The 22939-nt window shown below is 31.3% G+C and overlaps 10 protein-coding genes across 10 annotated transcripts; 3 read left to right on the top strand and 7 right to left on the bottom strand.

Moving 5' to 3' along the window:
- Positions 1 to 217: 217 nt before the first annotated feature.
- UTP10 (snoRNA-binding rRNA-processing protein UTP10) lies at positions 218 to 5976 on the bottom strand (the record flags this gene model as incomplete). Its single annotated transcript, XM_020194342.1, has 2 exons — positions 218 to 5746; positions 5938 to 5976. The coding sequence occupies 2 exons, from the start codon at positions 5974 to 5976 to the stop codon at positions 218 to 220; spliced, it is 5568 nt and encodes a 1855-aa protein (XP_020050535.1).
- A 135-nt stretch (positions 5977 to 6111) lies between these two features.
- ASCRUDRAFT_6085 (uncharacterized protein) lies at positions 6112 to 7338 on the bottom strand (the record flags this gene model as incomplete). Its single annotated transcript, XM_020191264.1, has 1 exon — positions 6112 to 7338. One exon carries the CDS (start codon positions 7336 to 7338, stop codon positions 6112 to 6114), a length of 1227 nt encoding a protein of 408 aa, XP_020050534.1.
- A 450-nt stretch (positions 7339 to 7788) lies between these two features.
- ASCRUDRAFT_6084 (uncharacterized protein) lies at positions 7789 to 8184 on the bottom strand (the record flags this gene model as incomplete). Its single annotated transcript, XM_020191263.1, has 1 exon — positions 7789 to 8184. One exon carries the CDS (start codon positions 8182 to 8184, stop codon positions 7789 to 7791), a length of 396 nt encoding a protein of 131 aa, XP_020050533.1.
- Positions 8185 to 8542: 358 nt separating this feature from the next.
- Positions 8543 to 9952, bottom strand: ASCRUDRAFT_20416 (cation diffusion facilitator family transporter; the record flags this gene model as incomplete). Its single annotated transcript, XM_020189634.1, has 2 exons — positions 8543 to 9492; positions 9703 to 9952. Coding segments are annotated over 2 exons (1200 nt in total), but the record flags the coding sequence as incomplete, so codon positions are not given.
- A 645-nt stretch (positions 9953 to 10597) lies between these two features.
- On the bottom strand, positions 10598 to 13625 carry ASCRUDRAFT_103622 (uncharacterized protein). Its single transcript, XM_020188573.1, has one exon. It carries the CDS (start codon positions 13172 to 13174, stop codon positions 10874 to 10876), a length of 2301 nt encoding a protein of 766 aa, XP_020050531.1. The 5' UTR covers positions 13175 to 13625; the 3' UTR covers positions 10598 to 10873.
- Positions 13626 to 13706: 81 nt separating this feature from the next.
- On the bottom strand, positions 13707 to 15766 carry ASCRUDRAFT_73894 (uncharacterized protein). Its single transcript, XM_020192472.1, has one exon. The coding sequence runs from the start codon at positions 15717 to 15719 to the stop codon at positions 13887 to 13889; it is 1833 nt and encodes a 610-aa protein (XP_020050530.1). The 5' UTR covers positions 15720 to 15766; the 3' UTR covers positions 13707 to 13886.
- Positions 15767 to 16030: 264 nt separating this feature from the next.
- Positions 16031 to 19119, top strand: ASCRUDRAFT_73893 (uncharacterized protein). The gene has a single exon (XM_020192471.1). The coding sequence runs from the start codon at positions 16140 to 16142 to the stop codon at positions 18843 to 18845; it is 2706 nt and encodes a 901-aa protein (XP_020050529.1). The 5' UTR covers positions 16031 to 16139; the 3' UTR covers positions 18846 to 19119.
- A 149-nt stretch (positions 19120 to 19268) lies between these two features.
- Positions 19269 to 20476, top strand: ASCRUDRAFT_103597 (uncharacterized protein). Its single transcript, XM_020188572.1, has one exon. It carries the CDS (start codon positions 19301 to 19303, stop codon positions 20369 to 20371), a length of 1071 nt encoding a protein of 356 aa, XP_020050528.1. The 5' UTR covers positions 19269 to 19300; the 3' UTR covers positions 20372 to 20476.
- A 104-nt stretch (positions 20477 to 20580) lies between these two features.
- ASCRUDRAFT_68230 (uncharacterized protein) lies at positions 20581 to 21024 on the top strand (the record flags this gene model as incomplete). Its single annotated transcript, XM_020191505.1, has 1 exon — positions 20581 to 21024. The coding sequence occupies one exon, from the start codon at positions 20581 to 20583 to the stop codon at positions 21022 to 21024; it is 444 nt and encodes a 147-aa protein (XP_020050527.1).
- A 738-nt stretch (positions 21025 to 21762) lies between these two features.
- Positions 21763 to 22939, bottom strand: ASCRUDRAFT_11565 (uncharacterized protein; the record flags this gene model as incomplete). Its single annotated transcript, XM_020188823.1, has 3 exons — positions 22651 to 22939; positions 22082 to 22159; positions 21763 to 21941 (listed from the first exon to the last, which is right to left on the bottom strand). Exons 1-3 carry the CDS (start codon positions 22913 to 22915, stop codon positions 21763 to 21765), a joined length of 522 nt encoding a protein of 173 aa, XP_020050526.1. The 5' UTR covers positions 22916 to 22939.

The raw sequence follows: 22939 nt of genomic DNA, 5'->3' as shown, positions 1-22939 counted from the left end.
AAGATAAAACCTTTGCAGATAATGATATCACAAATTTGAATATCATTAAAGTTGTTGAAAAAAAAAAGATTATTATAATACAACAATCTCAGAACAATTAATTTTTATGCAAAATCATTGTCTTAAAATGTTCTTTTTAATTCACATTTATGTTTATATTTATTTTTAAATCTAAAATTAAAAGATCATTAAAAAATCACTATACCAGTAAACCTAATCAGTCAAGATACTTGCTTAACGGTTCTCCAAGAACTTTTTCAATAACTTTCACTAAACCACTTCTAACTTCCATTTCAACTTCCTCGTCGTCATCTTCCAATAATTCTGCAATAGTTGGAACCAATTGTGGTAACAAATTTTCCCATTCTGATCCAACTTTTTGATATAACTCTTTCAAAACTTTTGCTGCCCAAAGCTTTTCTTTTGATTTGCAACCATATTTCATATGAGAAATCAACAAAACACACATTTTTTTATTATGTTCATCACTATTACATTTGTATGATAATGTAACAATACTTTTAACTAAGTGTTTTCCAATACCATCATCAATATTAGATAATTGATCGGTCAATCCTTTTGAAACCGAATCAAATCTTGATTCCGCCTGCCAATATCCAGATTGCTCTTTTTCAACTAAATCATATTTAAAAGAAATCAGCAACGACATAAAAACTAATCGTTTTAGAGAGACGTCATTTATATCACCATTTTTAAATCTTTCTAATAATTTTATAACAGATTCAAAAATATAAGAGTAATAGGCTGTAACAACAGATTTAAGATTTTCTTGAAATTTGTTAAAAAATCTAAAAAATGAAGTTATTCTTTGATCCTCTTTAATTTGTTTATTGGTGACTGCCTCTCCATTAAATGCCCATCTAGTTATTGATGAAAACAATGGTCTGAATATTCTTTCGTCTGTTTTCAAAGCATATGAATTTCCACAGTCAAAACACAATGATTCAATTCTATAAATAGTATTAATATCAAACTTACTTGTAACTCTATATTCAAGAACAAGTAATAAAAATTTGAAAAACATGCTAGCATTCAAATTAGCAGTTTTTCTATCAAGATCATTAACAACTTTTCCAATAATATTCAAAAACAAGCCAACCGAAATAAAAACTTCTGATTTAGAAACCTCGGGCCATAATGAACAAAGACTTTTTAAAACAACATGTTTTTCCATATTTTCAATAATTGAATTCAAAACCAATAATCTAGTACTTTCATTGATGTTATTGGAATTAAATATTATCATAAAAACATTGCTAATGTTTGTTTGCATGAAAATTGGCATTTTTTGAATTATACCGGAGTATAACAATATGATTGATGTTTGCAACAAATCTGTCATAGAATCTTCGGGCTCCTCAAAATCTTGTTTATTTTTATTAATTTTAGATTTTGAACTGTCAAATATTTCAAAAGATGATTTCAAAATTTTTGGTAGAAAACTGACAGACTTCACACCAACAACAGTAATTATATTTGATATCAAATTATTAGAGGAAATAATAATCTCGGGGCTAGAAATATAATCAATTAATGAACTTCCTGTAATAAAATTTAAACCTCTAATTAAAAACTTCTCATTGATTTTAGTGCCAAATCTTTTGACTAGCGAACTGAAAGTATCCAATGAACTTTGTTTTAACTCTATATTTGTTTGAATATCTAACACATTGATAAGTTTTTCAATAAAAAGATTTGCACAATTAATGTTACTTTCACTACCTATTGATTCCAAATCAAATTGTGTTGCTGTTAGTCTAATAACTTGAGAAGAAATACTCAATAATTTATTGTCCGATAGTTCTTTACTAAGTGGTTGAATGAGTTCGATTATAGCGTCAACAAACATCGGTAATGGTAATAAACTTAAAATATTGTTTAACAAATCCAATAATGGATTATTTTCCTTTTCATTAATAGAATCAAAACTGGAATGGTTTACTGCAAGCATTATGTCTTGAATAAGATTTTTAAAACTAGTAAGTAATGTTTTGAAAATCTCATCGGAAGGTTTTGAAGTTAAAAATAATTTTGCAACACCCAATTTGATGAAAGAAGTATGACTATTAGCAGCATAATCCAATGAATTGAATAAACTGCCGTCAATATATTTAATAAGATTATTTTGCAATAGACTGATATCCAAAACTTTTTTATAAACAAAACTGGGTCCAAAAATAGATCTACCAAAAATTTTAAGCGAGGATTCATCAATCTCAGAAATGTTATTTTCTTCTCTGTTTCTATTGATCTCTTTGATAAGATTTAACTCGTTCCATAATTCAAGATAATATTTGATAGAGGTCAATTGATCATTTGGAGTAAATCTTTTTAAAAACGACGATGAGAATTCAACCAAGGATCTACACTCACCCATTTTATGTTCAATTAATGAATCAGAAAATTGACAACCAACCAAAAATAAAATAATATGAATCGAGTGTTTGGGACATAAGGTGTTAGCTAAAGCTGAAAAAAGTTTTACTCTTCTATGTCTTGGAATATGATTAAATGCGCTGACAAAACTTGTTAACAAAAACTCAATCTCTTCTACTTTTCCATTTTGAGCATTTGAAGCTAGGGCTGGAACAACGTATAATATAGTTTTTTCAATAACGTTGTTTGAAAACTCATCATCTTGCCTGATTGTATGTGAACCCATAAATGTGAAAATAGGCATCACAGAATGCAAAATCAACTCGGGGTTGATTCTAGCTAATGAAGCAATAACAAGCAAAAGTTTGTTTTGGAATTGAGGTGATTGAGAAGAACGAATAGATGAAACAATTAAATCAGCTCTAACAGGATTGGTCTGCAAGCTAATTGAATTGTCCTTGATGTTACCAACAGTCAAAAGAATACAGTTGGCCAATGTCTCTTGAGCGTATAAAACAGGAAGATTTCCATCCGAGCCTAATGTATCTAGATCAGATAATAAGTTAAATAAAATTGTTAGCAAATCCGAAGTTGGAATATACAACTTAGCTTTTCTCTCATATATTTCTAAAATTGCAGTTAATTTTTTTAAATATAATTCAGCAACTTTTGTAACGCTAGTTCTTTTCATAACTTGTTTTGTTAAATTTGAAGAGCGTCTTCTACGCTTTGCAATAAAAGCAGATGAGCCATTAATGCTGAAAGACTCCCTAGCATTATCTAAAGTTGCAGTTTTCTTAAAAATTTGCAAATCTTTGAAGACATTAGTGAAAAAGTCAACATTTTGAATATCTAAAGATTGCAAAGTTAACAAAGGATCATAAGAAACATCATTATTTTCTGTATCAGCATAATGATCTAAAATAGTATTAAATAAATTGAGTTGAACGTCAAACTTCAATGAATTCCAAATTAAAACTACTTTATTAGATACATAGTTTGACAATTGCTCATGATTTGAAAGTAAAGAACTTTTAATAAAATTAATTCCAGTGCTTGCTTTTTCTTTAAAGCCAATAATGTCAACAATAGCCTTTTCAAAAATTTTAAAATCAAATTTGGATGAATCGCAAAAATTTTTCCAAAAATCTCTTAAGCTTGGATAGTTATTTAAAATTTCTTTAAATATTTCAGATGATTGACCAATTCTTAGAGATTTAGATATTTTCAGGTTGTTATGGAAATTTAAAAATAACAATAACAATTGTATTTTTATGTAAGGCAATTTAATTAATAGAATTTGATTTGCAAAGAATGCTAAATATAATTTCCCAAATTTTCTTGTATTAAATAATTGAGAAGAAAAATAACCAAATAATTGATGATTATCAATAATAAATCCACTCAAATTTTGAATAAGTTTTTCAAGTAAATTTTTTGAATCTTCTTTGTTTAAAAGATTAACATCTGTAGAATTACTACTATCATAAAGTTGATTGAGCAAATAAGGCTCTTTACCCAAATCACTATTATTGATTATTTTCAATAAGTCACCAGCAATTGAACGGACAAACTGAATAGGATCTAGTAATAAGGCTAAAGTGATAGGTAAAAACAGAATCAAAGAGACATCATTCAACTTTGACAATTCATTTTTAAGATTTTTCAAAGAAAGAAGTCTAATTTTCAACATACAGCCTTGAGAAACAGAAACTCTAGTCAAAAAAGTGATTAAAGAAGATTTTTGCTCAAAAACAACTGTGAAAAATTTCTGGGTCAATTTTAATGAAATTGAATCAGAAAACAAAGGCAACAATTTAGAAAACTCGTTGATAGTTGTTTTATCAGTGTAAAGAAATGATGAAGTATCAGTTTTGTTTGATTGTAAAGTGGAGATAAATTTTTGGGTTTCTGATTTATTATCTTCAGTTTCTTCTTCTTCGACCTCCATCATTTCTGAAACCAAACCAGTGGTGGCAGTACCTTTTTTATTGGTTTTATGAATTAAAGTAGTTTGTAAGCTAATTTCTAGCTTTGAGAAGTCCAAATTATTTTCAGTCAAAATAGAATTGACTAATTCTTTATCAATGTTGATAAAGTTTTCAAAGATTGTAATTAAATTAGAATTTTCGATTGTTTTGTTAGCGTCAGCAATTTTTACTGCATCAATTAAAATCAATCTTTTTTCGCTTTTAGTAAAATTACTAAAATGTAATATTTGATTTATTATTTTGTTGATATGATGATTATTAGATGTGATAACTGAATTTTGATTAATTATGATTGATCTTAAATAGGAAGAAAAAAACTTGTTGGAAGAATTTTCACATTGATTAAAAATCAAATCGATATATTCTTCATTTGATTTGAAAAATTTAATCAATAGTTTTAAATTCTTCAAGGGAAAAGGTTCTAGTAAATCAATGTTGATTGACTGGTAAATTTTAACAATTGATACGATAGAAGTTTTAATGGGGAATTTATATGTTGAAGATAAAATAGTCTCCACAACAGCATCAATAACTTCGGAAGCTAAAGGAGAAGTTGCAGATAAAACTGGAAGAATAGTATGAGCAGTTATTTGATTATCAAGGTTCGACGAGTTTAATAAAAGCGAGGAAAATTGTAAAATAATGGGAGTAATTTGAGTTAAATAGTCTTGATTTTTTGAGTTGATTGATAGCAAAGATAAAACAATTTTAATAAAGAAAATCAACTCTTGTTTGTACTGTAAGTTTTTCTTTATTTTGGCGGTTAAATAGCTGATATATAATTTTAAAAAATCAAAATCTTGAAATGCTTTTAGAATTGCAACAAGTGACATTTTTTGAGCAGATTGTTTTTTAAATGGTGCTAACCAATTAAATAAAGGTGGTAAATTAGAAACATGAGCTAAACTGACTATTCTTGGAAAAATTGGGTTTTGATAGTATGGTAGAATATTTATTAGCAATGATTCGACATTTGATTTGTGAATATTTATATTAAATCTTCTAATTAACCATTCCAAACAGTTTAAAGTATCCTTATTATTGGGAAATTGATTTGAACTGAATAAAATGTTCAAAAATAAGTCGATACCATTGTTTAAATTAGATAGAGCTTCAGCAGTTTGAACATTTCTATCGATAGAGATTGAGCTTTCAGCAAACAATGAAAGTTTGAACTTGGAAAATCTCTTGTCCAAAGTTTCTAAATCCAATAAGGACTCGTAGGCAACAGCATATATAGATTCAAAATCTTGAGTAGCAGCTACTTTTGGATCGTAGATCAACGAAACACTGTGAATTTTGGATCTTTTCTTTCTGTCCAAAGCCACAGATGAGTTTACTGCAGCAATAGAGGAAAGCTGTGCTGCTAGAGAGGACATTTTAAAGCTTTCTCTGTTGCTGTCTCTGGTATAATTGATCAGTGTCTTCAATAAAATGTTTTCTAAAACAAAAAATCGACCAAACTTCTGAATCAAACTTTTCACTGAAAAAGTACCAAATTTTTTTTTCAAAAATTGAACAGGCACGTGATAAAATCGCGCTTCTGTACCAGTGGTAGGGAAACAACTCTAGATGCGCTATAATGCATACTGTTACATAAATTACGGGTCCAGGATGATGGGTCTTTATCTGTATCAAAGATTTCACGTATCAAAGATTTCAGAAGAATATTTTTTTATTGAATGTGGAATATATAGCTGAGAAGATTCTATAGAGAGACAGTTTATTGTAGGCCAAGGTTGGCAGCAAGGTAGGAATTGCAATAGGTCTTATAGAATTCCAAAATCTCAGGATTGTTGACCTCTGTCTTCTGAGTATCTCTTTGGTAGCTTATGGTGGTGTTGTTTCCAAAAGTGATGGCCATTCCAGGACCCCAGACAGCAACTTGGTTCAATATTTCTGATGGAGCTAGTATTAATTTTGTAATATTTTCGCCAATTATATTGCCACAGAAAACAGCTCCCCCTGCACTCTTGATCACGTCCAAGTCTGTAATATCACCAGTAGCGAAAATTTTATTTTCAAACCCTTTCACAGAACAATCAGCATTAATTTTGAGCTCATTCTTTTCATTGATTGAATCAGCAAATTTGGAATCTTTGTAATCAAGAAATTTAATATTGTTTGAATGATGAATGCACCACAAAACCAAATCACATTTCAATTTATTTTGGGGATTATTGGTGACTACAGTTATTGATTCTTCTCCTTTTTTTTTTTCTTCAAACAAAACTCTTGTATTTAAAAGAGTGTTTTCTTTGCCGATCTTATCCTGTAAAAGCTTGGTTGAAGTTTCAGTAAATTCCTTAGGCAATTTTGGCTCTTTCAAAATCGTTGCATGTGGATGGATTAGTTTAACTGATTTATCTGGGTAGTGTTGTTTTATCTCCCCCGCTACTTCGACACCTAATGCACCACCACCAACAACAACAATTGATTTTGCATCTTCAATTTGCTTTAAAGATTCTTCCATTTCCTTTATAAATTCATTTTTGGTTAATCCCTTTGGATCAAATGGCCAATCTCTTTTTCTGCCGGTTGCTAAAACACAGTAATCAAAATTTAAGACCTGGTCTTTGTCTGTGATAGCATGGTCTGGATGTAGAAATCTGCAAAATTCCTTTACGTGATTGATCTTGACCTGAACATGATTAGAAAGAGATAACGAGTCTTTAGAATTTATTGGCAAATTAGTGGTATTTTGATCAAAGTTGAAATAAGTTGTGGCAGCATATTTGGGATCAATTATTGATAAAGGAATCCCCAAGATATTAACCAACCCATCTCTTGGTTCCAAAAGAGTGATATTGACATTTAATTGTGAATTTGTTGGGTTTAAGTAGGTCTTTGAAGTATTGGTCAAATTGATAACCAACGATTTCAAAGTGGAGTATCCACCAAAGGAATTACCAACCAAGAGGATATTTTTAGAAATTACTGTTGCACTCATAAAATCAAATAAAGAAACTAAATTGAAAACTAGAATAAAAAAAACAAGAAAATAAAATGAGGGTGAGGGATCTTGAAGCCATTTTAAATAAGGCTTTCGAATGTTATGCCCAAAGTTTAAACATGTTTAGGCTGTTGTTCGGATCAAACAGCTCTCGAAGCAGAATAGAAATCATTACCTTAAAGAAAGCCTTAATTTGCAAGCAGCAAAGGGGTGAGATTAAAAAGCATAATTACCAACCATTAATGAAAAATCTGTTCAAAAAAACTGCTAATCTCGATGAAGTAATTGGTTGTTTTTTTTCTTTCTTTTATACTTGCTTTAGTAGGAATTTGTAATTTCCCTTTTTTTTATTTTGGTCTACTAATAACGATGGTTCTTGATTGAATCGAGCGACGAACCAAGCAGGTTGAGAATGTTTATTGAAGAGCTATTCTTACTTAATAATTATCAAGAGACAATTTCTTCTAGCCATTTTAAATTTTCAATGTCTTTGTTTAATTCCTGATTTAAAATGTCAGCTGTTTCCTTTAAGTTTGATTTAAGGGTTGTAGTGAATGTGATCATTGTATCTAAATGTTTTTCATGGATATTTTCAGTCTTGCTCATTTGAATTGGTATTGGTGTCGATTGGAGGTCAGTTTTGAGGTGTAGAGACGAATTATTTGATTGAGACTGACGAAAGTATTTTGTGATGAAGGTCTGTTTGACTTGATTGATGAGTTCATATGTGTCTAAAGATGGCAATCCTCTTATTTGCTTTAGCCATTGAAAATTGTGATACAATTTGTGGTTGTACTTGATCTCGTTATTAACTGTGCCTGAGCTAGTATTGGCATTTGGCATTTTGAAAGAAGTTTACAAATACTCTGATAATTTATTGTTATATATCTGAGGTTCCACAATATTGTTCAAATACAATAAAAGTAAAGGAAATGAAAGCAGTGAGCTTTTGATTTTGATTTTGCAGCAAAAACGGGGCAAGGAAAGTGAGGGTTTAAAAGAGAATTTAGGTTGATGGTAGAGAGAAAAAACGAGAATTTTAGTAAAAATAAGATAATATGTAGATAGTAGTTTGGTCTACTGAAACAAAAACTCTATATAGTAAGTATATCATAGGTATATAATAGATATATAATGAGAATATAGGAAGATAACCGGAAAGTAAATACAGATTATCAATCATTAGTTAGAAGGTTGAATATTTTAAGTGACCATCGAAGTTTCCAGTTCGATAATCCAAGTGAACAAAACATCTTTCAACATTGGATAATGTTTCAACAGCATATTGTACAGCTTCTCCGATATCATGGCCATCTTTGAGATTGAAATTGGGATTCAACATGATATCAACTTCGACGTTTAAATTATCACCGACATGGTATACGTTTAATTTTGTTATCTTTTCGATACTATCAGCAAATCTCAAGACCAAGTATAAAATCTCCTGGACGTCGTTCTTATCAGCTTTTGCGCCAGCTAGATTATTGATATGTTCTAAAGCAGTTAAACTCCAAGAAATGACAATATAAAGACTTAACGCTAAAGCACAAGCTGGATCAAACCACCAAATATCCCACCAGTGGCCCAATAAAGGCATGATTAAAGAGAAAACATTGAAGACAACATCGGTTTCAGCATCTTGAGCTAGTGCTTGCACTGAAGATGATTTGATACTTTTACACCAAGCCCAGCAGCCAATTTTAATGATTATGGTCATTGACATGATGAAAACCGAGGCAAGTCCGATTTCAATTGGTATTTTGCTAGTATTGAATAGTAAGTTGTCTAATGCTTCATGGCCAACTTGAACAAAAGAAATTATGATAATAATTGAAAAAACCAAAACCCCAATTGGCTCTAATCTTGATTTGCCAATTGGATATTTATTTTTGGAGTTCCAATCTGTTGTCTTTGAGTATTTATTAGTAATATAAATGATGGTTGTTGATAGGAAATCCAAAAATGAGTCAACCAACGAAGCCATAATGGAAATGGAAGACGTTAATATAGTAACGATGATTTTCCCAATTAATAAAAGCACATTAATAAAATAGTTAATTAAAATTGCAATGACAATTATTCTTGCATCTTCTTCAAAGTTGTAGCCCAGAATAGAGTTACTTTCAAAGTCAATATTGCCTGGAACTTTGCCTTGTCTTCTATCGATTAGTTGGGCAGTTGAAGAGATGATATTGGGTGAGACAAGATTAGGAAAGGAAGAGAAAACCTGGTGGTTATCATCTAGTTTACTGTTATCAACGTTAACATGGGTAGAGATGTTGATATTGTTATTGTTACTAATATTGTTGATATTCTCGTTTTCAGTATCGTCATCAAGTGGATCGACTAGATGATTTGAACTAGATGAACTTAGCGATTGGATCATAGGCAAATCAGTTGCATAATGTCTTATCATTAAGCTTTGGATTCCCGAATCTAGAAACTTGTCAATGTTAATATACCTTTGGATCATTTCATTCTGGTCTTCGTAATAGTCAACTAGTTTTTGGTTTTTGTCCTTAATGGACTTGGGAAGCGAGTCTATATCAGTAATGTAGTTTTCCCAGTTAACTAATCTCTTTGACTTGCCGATTAATCTGTTTGATCGTATCTGGTACAAGCTTTCGATTCTGCCCTGGGTCGAGTGAAAGTTACCACCATCGTTTTTGAAGACAGGAAGCTCGTTATAGCTGGGTCTATGGTTCAGACCATTCACATCGAGACTGGAGATGTTCTTGTAAGCAGGTTCAGCAAGAAGAAAGGAAGGACGAAACCCAGCATGGCTGATCGACTTTCGACCACCACTGGAGACTGAATTCAACAAGGGAGGGATTGCAAGGCTGGTGGAGCTGCCATTAAAGGAATAGTCGTGAAAGGGATACACAGTGGTAGCTCTTCGAAGCAAGGGAGTTCTTTCTGGAGGAAGTGATGCCATGGCCAGAGACCACTTTATTCTGTGCTTCTTCTTCCTCTTCTTCATCTCTTTCTTTACTTTCACCCTTACTCTCGACTTTGTGAACAAAGGACGCCGGAAGATAAACCGGCCTGGGCCCACGTGCTCTCACTCTTGGATGAGGCGAGATACGACTCTGGAGCAGATTTTGTGGTGCTTGTGGTGTTTTTGGTGCTTTTGCAGTTTACAAACAGATGAGAGTGTTTCCAGACGTAAGCAAAGACGCGAGTAAAGAAGCATGTTTGCAGTTCCAGGTATTCAAAGTCAATGAAAAGCGAGCCAACCAGGATTAATTAAAGTATATGATCAATTTGAATGAACACTGAACCAAGCTTGGAAAAATAAACAAGCCAAAAAAAAAGAATTTGAAAAAAAACATAATGAAAAATTAGGATATTATTCTTTTTATCGAAACAAAAATAAAAATTGGAGAGAAAATTAACATGAAGAAAATGAAGAAAATGAAGAAAATGAAGAAAATAAAGAAAATAAAGAAAATGAATTAAAGCAAGAAGAAAAAAGAGATGAATGAATGGAATAGTATATGTAAAATAAAAAACATCAGTAAAGAAGGAGTAGTTAATTTTTCGTATTCGATGTATTGAGTGGGAGCAGTGTAAGTGTTTGTTGACTCATATTTGGAGTTTGAGATTGTGCAGCCTTTGAGTTTTTCCTTGGGCCTTTATTTTTTTTATTATATGGTCTCTTTGGCTTGCCAGTTTTAGCACTTATGTTGGCATTTTTGCCTGCATTAGGTAGCACTGGAGAATTGTTCCCGAGAAGACTGCTATTATTTAAAGACGAATTTGAAGTTATTATATTATTGTTATTATCAATAGACGTTATTGTAGGCAAAGCTGGAGAATTTGTATTCTTTCTTGATTTTTTTGCTGTGATTTTGGCTTTGGAGTTTTTTCTCCCCAATGTTGTAGTCACATTTTTTTTATTATAAGCTGAACCATTGCGATTATTTAGCAAAACTATATTTTTAAATCCATTGTTATTGGCAATTGAATTATTTCCACTAACGTCATTGTTGGAATTATGATTGGTATTAACATTGGTAATTGAATATAAATTAGTAGCAGTATCAGAGATGTTAATGAATTTTAAATTCGAAGAGGGCGATATACCTTGATGTTGTTTTGACAATTCGATTAAGGGTAAAATTTTATTATATTGGTCCAAATAATTCTTTAAAGTGTTTCTTAATATGAGCAAGTTATACGAAAGAATCTCAAATAATTTCTTTTCACTTGAATTATTTTTACTAGGCATAAACGAAGAGTTAGTTGCAGAACCAGACGTGGAAGCTGGTGTAGAGTTGTTACTCATGTTCTTATTCACATTGTTTTTATTATCGGCATTTGGATTATTTGGAAAAGCAGCAATACTATCGTTATTATTGCCAATATTATTAGGCATAAAGTTATTAATATTATTAACACTAATACTGTTACTATTCAATTCATCAAAAGTAGCTAATAATTTTAAGAAATTTAGCATTTTAATTCTGATATTATCAATTTGTTTTTTTAAATTAAATATTTTATCTAATGACTCATCAATATTAATCAGATTGGGATTAAAATCTGCAAATCGATAAGATTGTTGATTATTTTGAATAGAGAAATTTGTACTGTTATTAGAGCCACTATTATTAGAGTTACTATTAGAGTTACTACTAGAGTTACTATTATTAAAATTACTGTTATTATTGCTATTGCTATTATTATTATTATTATTATTATTATTATTATTATTATTATTATTAATGTTCAAGTTAATATTGTGATTAACACTAGCATTAGAAATATTAGGATTGGAAATGTTAGTATTAGTGTTGGAATTAGCGTTAATATTGGCACCAGGCTTAGGATTAACATTGACATTTACAATGGAATTAGTATTAGCATTAGGATTAGCAATAGGGTTAGCATTAGGAATAACATTGGTATTGGTAGGTACATTATTATTCACTGGAGAGTTATTCTTTTGAGGATTAAGTTGTTGGAATTGTTGATTTTGTTGCATTTGTTGCGCTTTCTGCATGTTCTGGGCCTGGTGTGCCTGTTGTGCTTGTTGTATTTGCTGAGCTTGTTGAATCTGTTGAGCTTGTTGTATTTGCAAAGCCTGTTGTGCCTGTTGAGCTTGGGGTTGAGGGATCTGTAGATTTTGCTGATTTTGTTGATTTTGTTGATTTTGTTGAAGGTGTTGAGATTGGTGAAATTTTTGGAATTGTCTCTTTTGTTGTTGAAATTGCATGAGCTGGATTTCGTTTTGTGGCATTAAAGAATTGAAAGGTACGTTTTCATTATAGTGATCAATATTAATCGTTTTATTGTTGTTGTTGTTCATACTATTCATGTTCATACTGTTCATATTAGTCATATTTATATTATTCATATTCATATTATTCATATTCATATTGCCCATACCCATATTGTTCATATTCATATTCATATTGTTCATGTTCATGTTGTTCATATTCATGTTATTCATGTTCATATTATTCATATTCATGTTATTCATGTTCATATTGTTCATATTAGCCATGTTGATATTTTTGTTATTATTGATATTGGTATTGTTACGGTTAAGAGTATTATTAGGCAGACCGACTAAATTGGGCACTACCATATTAAGCTGATCAATATTGAGGTTATTATTCATCATATTATTGCTATTAATGTTATTATTGTTGCTGCTGTTATTGTTGATATTCATGTTGTTTCTTATATTCATATTGCCCATGTTGGGGCTGATGTTTGGAATTGGATTTTGATTTATGTTTGAATTGGCACCTGCATTTTGATTTAGATTTGAATTACCTAAATTGCTGATTATGTCCAAAGGGTTTGGAGATAGACTATTGTTCATGGTGCTAATTGGATCAAAAGAATAGTATAGTATATTTGGTATAATAGGTAGATTACAATTAAAGGAGTGTTTACTATTGATAAAATTAAGGAATAGGAAATTAATTGACAGATAGAAAAAATTTTCTAGTTTTTTTTCTTTTTCTTGATGATGGGTTTTTAGTTTCTGTTATAATTTGAGCTAAATTGGGAGTTTCAGTTCAAAAACAAAAACCAAGAGAAAACAGCAACAGAGAAAGAATAGTTGGGTGTGCTGAAGAAGAGTCTCAAGAGGCAGAAGCAGGAGAGAAAGGCCAGTGATGGGGTCCAGTAGACGACGAAAAGCAATTGCAAGATAATAAAGACAGAAAAAAGCCAGTTTTATGAACTGAGATAGAATACGATAAAAATCAGGTCAACGCTTCAAAGAGCTGAATTTTAAGGAGCTAAAGCAGCTGATCAGGATCCAGCAGTACGGGTGCATTTCAATACATGCCATTTAAAATCCACGCCAAAGGATTTCACGTGCACAATCCACTATTGTGGCTCACACAGACACCTACGTTTGTGTATTGAAATGTATGTGTGCGTATACTGCAATATCCATGCTGACGGTAGCTTTGGCAGGAAGATGATGAATGAGATGTAAAAGCGTTCTGAATATATAACTATATAAATATCTATAAACAAGTAACTTTAATGAAACAAAGTTATTGGTTTATAATATTAGTATATCAATAGATTATTTTTGATTGAGAGCTGATTAATCCAAGTAGGAATTCAATTTCTAATCTTTTTCTACTTTCAACGACCCAATCGTCGGCTAATTTTCTGCTCCAACCTTTCAAACTTGAGACTTCTTCGACTGCATCATCGATTTTGCCCAATTTCAATGAATTGTCCACTCTTGCTAATACTGATTCCATATCTTTTCCGCTGGGAGATCCCTTTTTAGGAATTAAGATTTTGCTAAAGAGTCTGCTTGTTAAATGACCTAACAAACCAGCATTGGGAGGTAATAAGGATGAGGCTCTTAATTCAGGAACTAATAATTGCCATCTTGAGTATAGTTGGCTTTTGGTTAATACGCCATGCTCAATAGCATCCTCAGGCAATGAATCAATGGCCACTGAAATTAATTCGTCATTTTTAGTCAACTGTTTTAAAGTATTAATTTCTTCAAGCAAAGATTTTGATTCCTTGTCGATTGAGTTATCTTGTAGAATTAAATTGATTTTGGCCAAGACCAATTGAATTTTAGCAAAGTTTTCTGATTTTAATATGTTCTTCTCCAATTGAATTGAGAATTTGGTCAAGTTACTTATTTTATCACCTAATTGGGATAAACTTTTTAATTTGCCATTTCTTTCATTTTGGATTTTTTCGTCAATGACTTTTGAGATTTCGTTCAATTGTTGAATTTTCAAAGCTTGGAATTGATTCAAGATTTGTTTTGAGATATTTTCCTTTGTTGAATTAATTTCGTTGATTAGTTTTTTCTTGTATAGAGATTCAATTTTTTTTTTTTCGTCGTTAAAGTCGTTTAAGATTTTATTGATGATTTGATTTTCCTTTTCAATGATTTTTTTATCGTTATCTTGTTGAATTTGGATTTTGAATTTTTTGAGAATTTGGTCGTTTTTGTCGTTAAAATCGGATAATTTATTGGACAAGTTTTGGATTGAGCCTTGAATTGAATTAATCAAGTCTAGAGATATGATTTTTTGGTCATCGGTAAATGATTTACTGTTATTTATAGATTCAATTAAAGTATTGAAAGAGCCAATTGTATCGTTTAATTCTTGATCATTTGATTTGAATTCGATTTTTGGAATGGTTAATTTATGGAAATTCTTTAAAGTGGTTGATAATTGATCAATGTAGTCGGTTGATTTATCCTTTACATTTTCTAAAGTGGAAGCAACTTTATTTTTCATTTCGATTTTTTTATTTTCATCAATTGATAAATCGATTTCATTCAAGTTGATATTTGAGTAGATTTTTTTGATATCGTTAAGTTTAAAGTTTTTCAAGGATTCAAAGCCATCGTTCAAGTCATTTTTGAGCTGATTGAAATCAAAATTTTTAATTTTATCTTTCAATTTGTCATCGATTTCGTTTTTCTTAATATAGTTGATGACATTTTCACTTATTGGAATAAGATTGATCAAGTTTTTCCTGATGAAATCGTTGTTCAATGCCAAGCAAATGGCAGTTAAATAGACTAGAGAAGAATATAATGATAATTTGATGAAAAATCTTCTAATTGGATGTTTCTTTTTTGTTTTGGGTTCTGATTTGGATTCGTTGGACTCATTCGACCCACTGTCTGTCTTAACTGGCTCAACTGGAGGAACAGTGGTAGAGGAAGAAGGAGGAACATTGGTCTTGAGAGACTTATCAATATCAGTGGTAATTTTCAAGTTGTTTCTCAAGGAATGGTGGACAGAGAAAGAACGACTGGAGCTGGCCAAAACCAATTGGGTCGAAGCACACTTCAAGATGCTCTTGGAAAAAGCAGCAGACTTCAACGCATTGAAGGTAGCAGGCCTGGACAAACGATACATGCTGGCGATATTTCACTGTGATTCAGTAACTGCTCGTCCTGCCCTTTCTCTCTCTTCACCTCCAGAGCTATACAATGCCAGCCAATCTCGTGCCAGCCAATGGCCGTCGCACAAAAAACCGCTGCCGACAGCAGACGGGTAACACAGATCACGTTATCCATACGCTGTCGTGTGTATCTGCATTCCAGCGCAACCCAACATCACAATGCAGTGATACGCATCTCACGTGCTTCCGGAAGCGCTGCTAGTGGTGGATTTGGGTCTGGTGGTGGAGAAAGAGTCTTTGTTTGGTGCAAAATGAACAGCGCAGCCAGCAACAAAGTGCTTTTTCTGCCTCCCACTGGTGCTTTCTCCAGAAGACCTCTTCCGTCAGATCATTGCTAGAAAAAGCTGCTCCAGATGTTTCGCTCGATCTTGGGAATGGGCTCTGGCTCTAGATCTGCCTCCAAGTCCAGCTCCAAGGCTGCTTCCTCTGGCGCTACTGCCTCCTCTGCCTCCTCCATTGCTTCCTCTGCTTCTTCTCTTTCCAACTTGCCCACCACATCTACAGACAACTTGGAGCTCATTTTCGACGAAATCCACGATTTTGAAATAGCTTTAAAGGCCATGGACTACTTGTTTGACGACAACCAGAAGTTGGGCATTGATTTGTTGGAAAACAATTTTCCAAAGAAAAAGGCCATAACCACTCTAGCATTGAGTGTCATTTCGTTCATAGAGGCAACTTTGGGGTTTGAGCCTGATTCAATCAAAAAAACAAACGAAATCCTATACCAATCTGAAAATCTTTCCTTGAAATTCAAAAATTTACAACTAAATAACAACATTCAAAACTCTTCAATCTACCCAATTGGAACTTTATACAGCTTAACCTATGCTGAATCAATTCTATTAAATGCCCTTATTATGTTATTGAATGAATCGGCTATCGACTCTTTAAAGGCTCTATATAAATTAAGAAAAGCTTATCATCAATTAAATGAAATTAATAAAGCATTTATCAGCTACGAAAGCAATCTTCAAAACACCACCACCACCACCACCACCAACAACAACAACAACAACAACAACAACAACAATTCATCATCATTGTCCTCTTCTTCTTCAAGCTCTCTTTTTTCTGAAACAAATTCAAACATCATCCCCAATAAACCTCAAAGTAAAAGTGCAGTCTCCTTGCAATCAAACTATTCTTCAGCTTCTCAAATCAATTATAAAAAAAATTCTCATCTCTTTAATGAAATCCCTTTTCAGTTGACTACTCAACAGCAAAATGATTTAAATATCATTAAAAAAGCCGAAAAATGCTATCAAATGAAATCATCCCGATTCAATGGCTCTCATATCAATGCCATCAAACAATCCAAAAAATCTAAAAATACAAATCTTAACTCAAATCTCAATACTAGCTACTCTCAATCAACCCCAAATTTATCCTCAATATCGGAAAATACTACAAACTATAAAAACTATAAAAATGATTTTATTTATCAACAAAGTTTTTTAAATCTACTAAATGAAAACAAAAATCATACTCCAGATAATTTGAATTTTTCAACCATCGATGAGTTTATCCACTCTGGTGTTAACCTTTGTTTCGGAATCCTTCAGGTGGTTCTCTCTTTAATTCCTCCTGCCATTGGCAAGGTGCTCTCTATTGTTGGTTTTAAAGGTTCAAGAGAAATAGGTCTTAAAATGCTCTGGAAAGCATCTCAGGAACGTAATATACATGGTTCATTAGCTACTTTAGGTTTACTTACTTTTTACGATGGTCCTTTACAGTTTATTGATACAGACTTTGACTTGCCGCCAACTTTAAACCATAATTATCAAAATGAAAATCAAAATGAAATTCATAATGAAAATGAAATTCATAATGAAAATGAAAACACTATCATTAATCAAGACAATAAAGAGTGTAAATTCAAAAGACTATCAATTATCTACTCTAACACTTCAACTATATCCAATAAAAAAAACTCTTTATCTGTATCAAGAACCTTGAGCAGAAAGAAAACTATCTTGGAATCAAAGGCAATTGTCGGTAACGGTTTACCAACTTTATTACATCCAGGTAAAAACCTTGAAATCGCTCTATTGAAATCAAGATCCTTATTTCCTCACTCAGCTTTATGGCTATTACAAGAAGCAAGAATGTTGGCCTCAAAGGGCAAATTAGTAAAAGCAGTTGATCTCATGGACAATTTTTCAAACCAAAATACTATCAAAATGAAACAAATCGAAGCTTTATTAGTGTTCGATAGAGCAATGATCTTGGTGTTTTTACATCGCTATGAGAGAGCTGCAAATGAATTTCTTTATTTAATTCAAATTAACGCTTGGTCTCATGCACTATACTCATTCTTTGCCGGCGCTTGTTATTTGGAAGGCTATAGAATGTGTAAGTTAAATCTATATGAATTAACTGATCTTGATATCAAAAATGGCATTAATACAGTAATCGACAAACAAAACTGGTATGCAAAAGAAGCTGAATTAAAAATCTTGCAATCTCCGGATTTAATAGAAAAAAAAAACTTTATGAATAGAAAAATGCCCTTTGATAGATTCTTATTAAGAAAAATTGACTCAATTAAAAAGAAACAAAATAGATATAAATTACCCTTCATTGATTGTGTAGGAACTTCATTAGCACACGAACTCGCTTATTTTTGGAATGGCTATAATAGAATGCCAGTTGACCATCTTGAACTCACTTTAAAATTATTAGATTATCATTCATCAATCAATGCACTAATCGATGAAGACGAAAATGAAAAAATGATAAGATGCACCCTTGAAGCTATCACACTTAGAAGATTGGGCAAAATTGCTTCAGGCAGACAATTACTAGATGAAATGGTTTTGCAGAATATTATTGCATTTGATTCTAGTCTCCCTGGTGGATGCAAATTAATTAAATTGAACCACGATCCTTGGTTATATCCAACAGCTTTATATGAGCGTGCATTGTTTACTTGGAAAGAATTTGATGTGGAAGGTTTAGAAGAATGCAAACAATGGTTGCATTATGCACAAAACTATGAAGACGATTACGAACTTAGTGCAAGAATTTCAATGAAAATAAAAGGTGCAATTGATAGACTAGAAGGCTTGCAATTATAATTTATTCAAAAGGTCTTTTTTTTAAAAAAAAACAAGTATATTCAAGTTTAAAAGGATATAATCAAGTGAAAGAGTTTATTTTAATCTTATTTGGTCTGACTTTATTTTACTTCATTTTATTTCGTACTATTTTATTTCATACTATTTTAGTTCATTTTGTTTCACCTCACTTATTTTTTTTATATTTCTTCTGCAAAAAACAACAATATAGAACTAGAATGGAAACTTTTATTTATCAATTATATAGTTTTATTAGATTTAATTTGAAAAAAACTGGGGTTTTTATTTGAGTTATTCAGAAATTTGTAGCAAAAAAAGCACACATTTTGAATTCTTTGAAATAGCAACATTCTTTCTCAGTCTTTGATAAGCTTTAAAGTTCTGTGAAAGAATTATTGAAAAGAAGACTACCAAACCATCCTCACCAGCTATACCATACAAATGAGCAGTGGAAAATGTCTAGACCTTCGTTCTTGAATGCTGAGCTCACTAGTAGCGAGAATAAAAAACCACTTGATTTGCAAAAGAACTTGCAGTCTAACTTCTTGAAAGAACTAATCAAATTCAACGATATTAACAACAGGCGTATTGCTGAATTCAACAATAAAAGCACCAATAAAATAAACGAGCAGCCTGCTTTGAAAGAGCCATTTCAGCTACTAGATTTAAGAATAGCAGGAAATAACAGTTTCAACAGTGTTACTAGTAGTGATGGTCAGGGTGGTGGTGGTGAAGATCATGGTAATGGCAATGGCAATGTTGAAAAACGCCCTCCAAAACCAATTAGACTTGATAAACAGTATTTTATAAACTATAGAAACAATAGAAACAATATTTTGGCAAAGAAAACTCCTAATGATCAGAAAAGTCAAGATGGAAGTAATGTCGAGAAAGACGACCAAGAAAAACTCTTCTTTAATACTACAATTTCAGATGAGATAAATAAATCCAAGTACAGTCTTCAACAGATCAGCTCAGAAATTATGAACAATGATTATGATAGCTTGAATTTCAAGCTTATCGAGGTTGAAGATTACTTGAAGTTCCTTCAAATCTACAGAAATAAACTAAATGCTTTGAAAGCCTACTACAATTTCAATAACAATGCTATTCAGCGTCAGAAAATAAGTTCCAATGACAGCAATGGAAATGTTGAAATAACCTTTAATTTCAAATCAAAGATGAACATCAATGATCTAAATCTTAATAATAATGCTAATAATGAAGATAACTTGCTTTCAAAGGGCAATCAACAAGCAGATTTCGATAACAATGATAACAGTTTAGAGAAGAACCTAAATAAGATTTTAGATCAACTAGAAGAATACATTCAACTAATTGAATCCAAGAATCAGCAATTAGTTTTCCAGAAAAAAAAATTGGCCAATTTTTCCAAACTTATAGGGGTTAATAAGATTTTAAGTGTTATTAACAGAAAAAGGAAATACAAAAGATTCTTAAAGAAAGTTATAATTCTTATTGCAGTGATTGCACTATATCGTACATTTTGCTATTTTACCAAATAAAATCTCATACGCCTGACCAATAGATGGTTGGAATTTTGTTTAGATTTGATATATTTGCTATGAGAATTTGTATTCTTCTGGAATAACTCTGTTTGTGCACAGATCAAAAACACAGACAATGGAACAGCACAGAAAACACCATTGGATACAGAAGCAGCAGAAACCTAGCTTTTGCTCTTCACTAACCACTTGGAATCTATAATTGTTAGATGAACAGTAACACTAGTCCAGGTATACCAGATAGCTCAACGATTGATGAAAGCAATAGTGAAGGTAAAGAAGTCCAAAATGGTGGCGCATCAGAAATCCAAAGTGCTAAGATAAATGGTTGGAATGCTGATGGCTCGATGAATAAAGAGAAAAATATTTCAAAAGAGAATTCTTCAACTCCTACTCCTACTTCTACTTCTACTCCTGTTTTACTCCAAATAAGTAATGCAAATGAGAAAACTACTAAAGAAAAATTAGCTTCATTCATAAAGAACTGGTGCTGCACAGACCAAAGCTATCTCATTGAAGACATCTTGGTCCAAAAATTTAATAGATTTTCTAATTACATTTTTAATATCCCTTTGAAGGTATTAATGGTGGTTGAAGGCCTTAAATTGTATGATGATAAATTCCAAAAAAATAACATTGATGTAAAGTATTGATACTCTAACAGCTGTGATATTAAGATTTTTAATGGTGAGGTTGTTATATATGGCATATTCACAAAAACTGAAACCTTTTCAATCACATTTACTGATAATTTGTACTCCATAGTTAACAACATTTTATTCTTAAAGGTTATCTCGAATTCTACACTTTTCGAATTATTAAAACAAAATGCACCAGATGCAAACAACTCCCAAATTTCGTCGCAGGCATTGCAAATATTAGGATACCAAATGACATCAAAAAATGCTCTTTTAGAAGCTATAAAACCATTTTCTTTCATTCACTATAAGAGTAATATTGAGCAATTTACCAAGGTCCAAAATAAAGTTCAATATTTAAAAGATGCAGTTATAAACTTTCCAGATGACAGTAATAAACTTACTCAGTTAGAAAATATTATTAATATCCATTAGAATATGCTAGAAAATATTATTAGAGAATACTCCAGATACAATAATACTGAGCTTATGGGTATCCATAGCCTTTTAAATGATTTTCATTGGGAAAAATTATTTGTCAAGTATATTGATATCTCAATATTGCTAGCACTTAATGCAGTTCTTGAGTTGATATTCTTTAAAAGATCGTTATTAAATTATTTTTTCCTTTTACTAAAAAACGATCTTATTGGACTATTAAAAATTTCTTCTTTTATCTTTTCTTTTTACAACCTTTTACCAAATAAAATGTTTGGATCACATCATGTAAGTAACCTCTTACCATAATCTATCCTAAACCAAGTTACTATTAGCTAATAATGGTGGATAACCTTGAACAATGTATGGTTTAGTTATTCTTGATAATTCACTTGCAACTTTTGTTATTCCATAAACCATCATAAATATTTTGTGATATTCTTTATAGTTGGAAAAACTTTCTTCTTTATCAATTTCCACTATTGAATCAAATACTGAATCATCTTTCACATTCTTTTTGTAACATCATCAGTGTATACTTTTTTCTTGTTACATCATTCTCATACCTATTCAATTGTTCACAAATGATTCTATTCAAATATCGCTGCCAATCTAAAGTCAACAAGTTCTTTACTCCTCAATCTTCGCTCAACAGTATTAACAGTATTAACAGTATTAACAGTATTAACAATATTAACAATATTAAGTATTTCTTTGTTAAAACAAAACAGATAACAATGGAGTAAATGGTGATCCTTTATCTAAAGAAATGCATTTCAAATTAATCAGCTTCTTAAGAAAATTACTCTTTTAAAGATTTTACTTCAATGGCCTTTCGGTTATGAATTAAAATGCCATTAAAATAAAGCTCGGTAGAAGTTCATCTATTAAATATTATAAAAATCTGCATGATTCGAATAATGAAGAAACTGTGAGTAATTTTATTGATATGACATTCCTAGATAAAAAGCAGAATAAAACTGGTTTGGTTTCATCAATTGAAGAATATCCATTAATAATGTGTTTAAAGAAATTGGACCAAATAAAAGAGTCACAGTTTTCTTGAAGGTTGAATAGAATAAATAATAATTATAAAAAAATAATAATGAATGCTTTGAAAATGCAAAAGAAACACTGCTATGGTGGATAAAAACATCAGCACTTATATGGACTACAACAAGTACTCTGTGTGTATAACCCAACCCCTAAAATCCCACCTATGTGATATCTTTGGTCTTTCAACGAAAGTCAATTTGAAGTTTGGAAATTTATCAACTAACTTATCAAATTCTTCCATAGGAGCATGTACACATCTTCCTATTGTAATTACTTTGAGGTTAAGCAATTTTCGAAAATCTTTGCTGTTATTATATAATATTCTATCAGGAATTGCCAAGTGACTCAAATTAATCCATTGTGATAACCTATTTACTCGATTTAGTGGATTACCTCTTATATCCAATTCCATTTTGATTTTTGGATTGACAGGTAA

The sequence above is a fragment of the Ascoidea rubescens genome (assembly GCF_001661345.1).
Source record: "Ascoidea rubescens DSM 1968 unplaced genomic scaffold ASCRUscaffold_1, whole genome shotgun sequence".
NCBI lineage: Eukaryota > Fungi > Ascomycota > Saccharomycetes > Ascoideales > Ascoideaceae > Ascoidea > Ascoidea rubescens.
This window is presented reverse-complemented; position numbering and strand designations above follow the sequence as displayed.

Excerpts from the sequence above, each read along its gene's own strand:
- ASCRUDRAFT_103622 (XM_020188573.1), bottom strand. The coding sequence starts at position 13,174 with ATGAACAATAGTCTATCTCCAAACCCTTTGGACATAATCAGCAATTTA.
- ASCRUDRAFT_73893 (XM_020192471.1), top strand. The coding sequence starts at position 16,140 with ATGGGCTCTGGCTCTAGATCTGCCTCCAAGTCCAGCTCCAAGGCTGCT.
- ASCRUDRAFT_73894 (XM_020192472.1), bottom strand. The coding sequence starts at position 15,719 with ATGTATCGTTTGTCCAGGCCTGCTACCTTCAATGCGTTGAAGTCTGCT.
- ASCRUDRAFT_103597 (XM_020188572.1), top strand. The coding sequence starts at position 19,301 with ATGTCTAGACCTTCGTTCTTGAATGCTGAGCTCACTAGTAGCGAGAAT.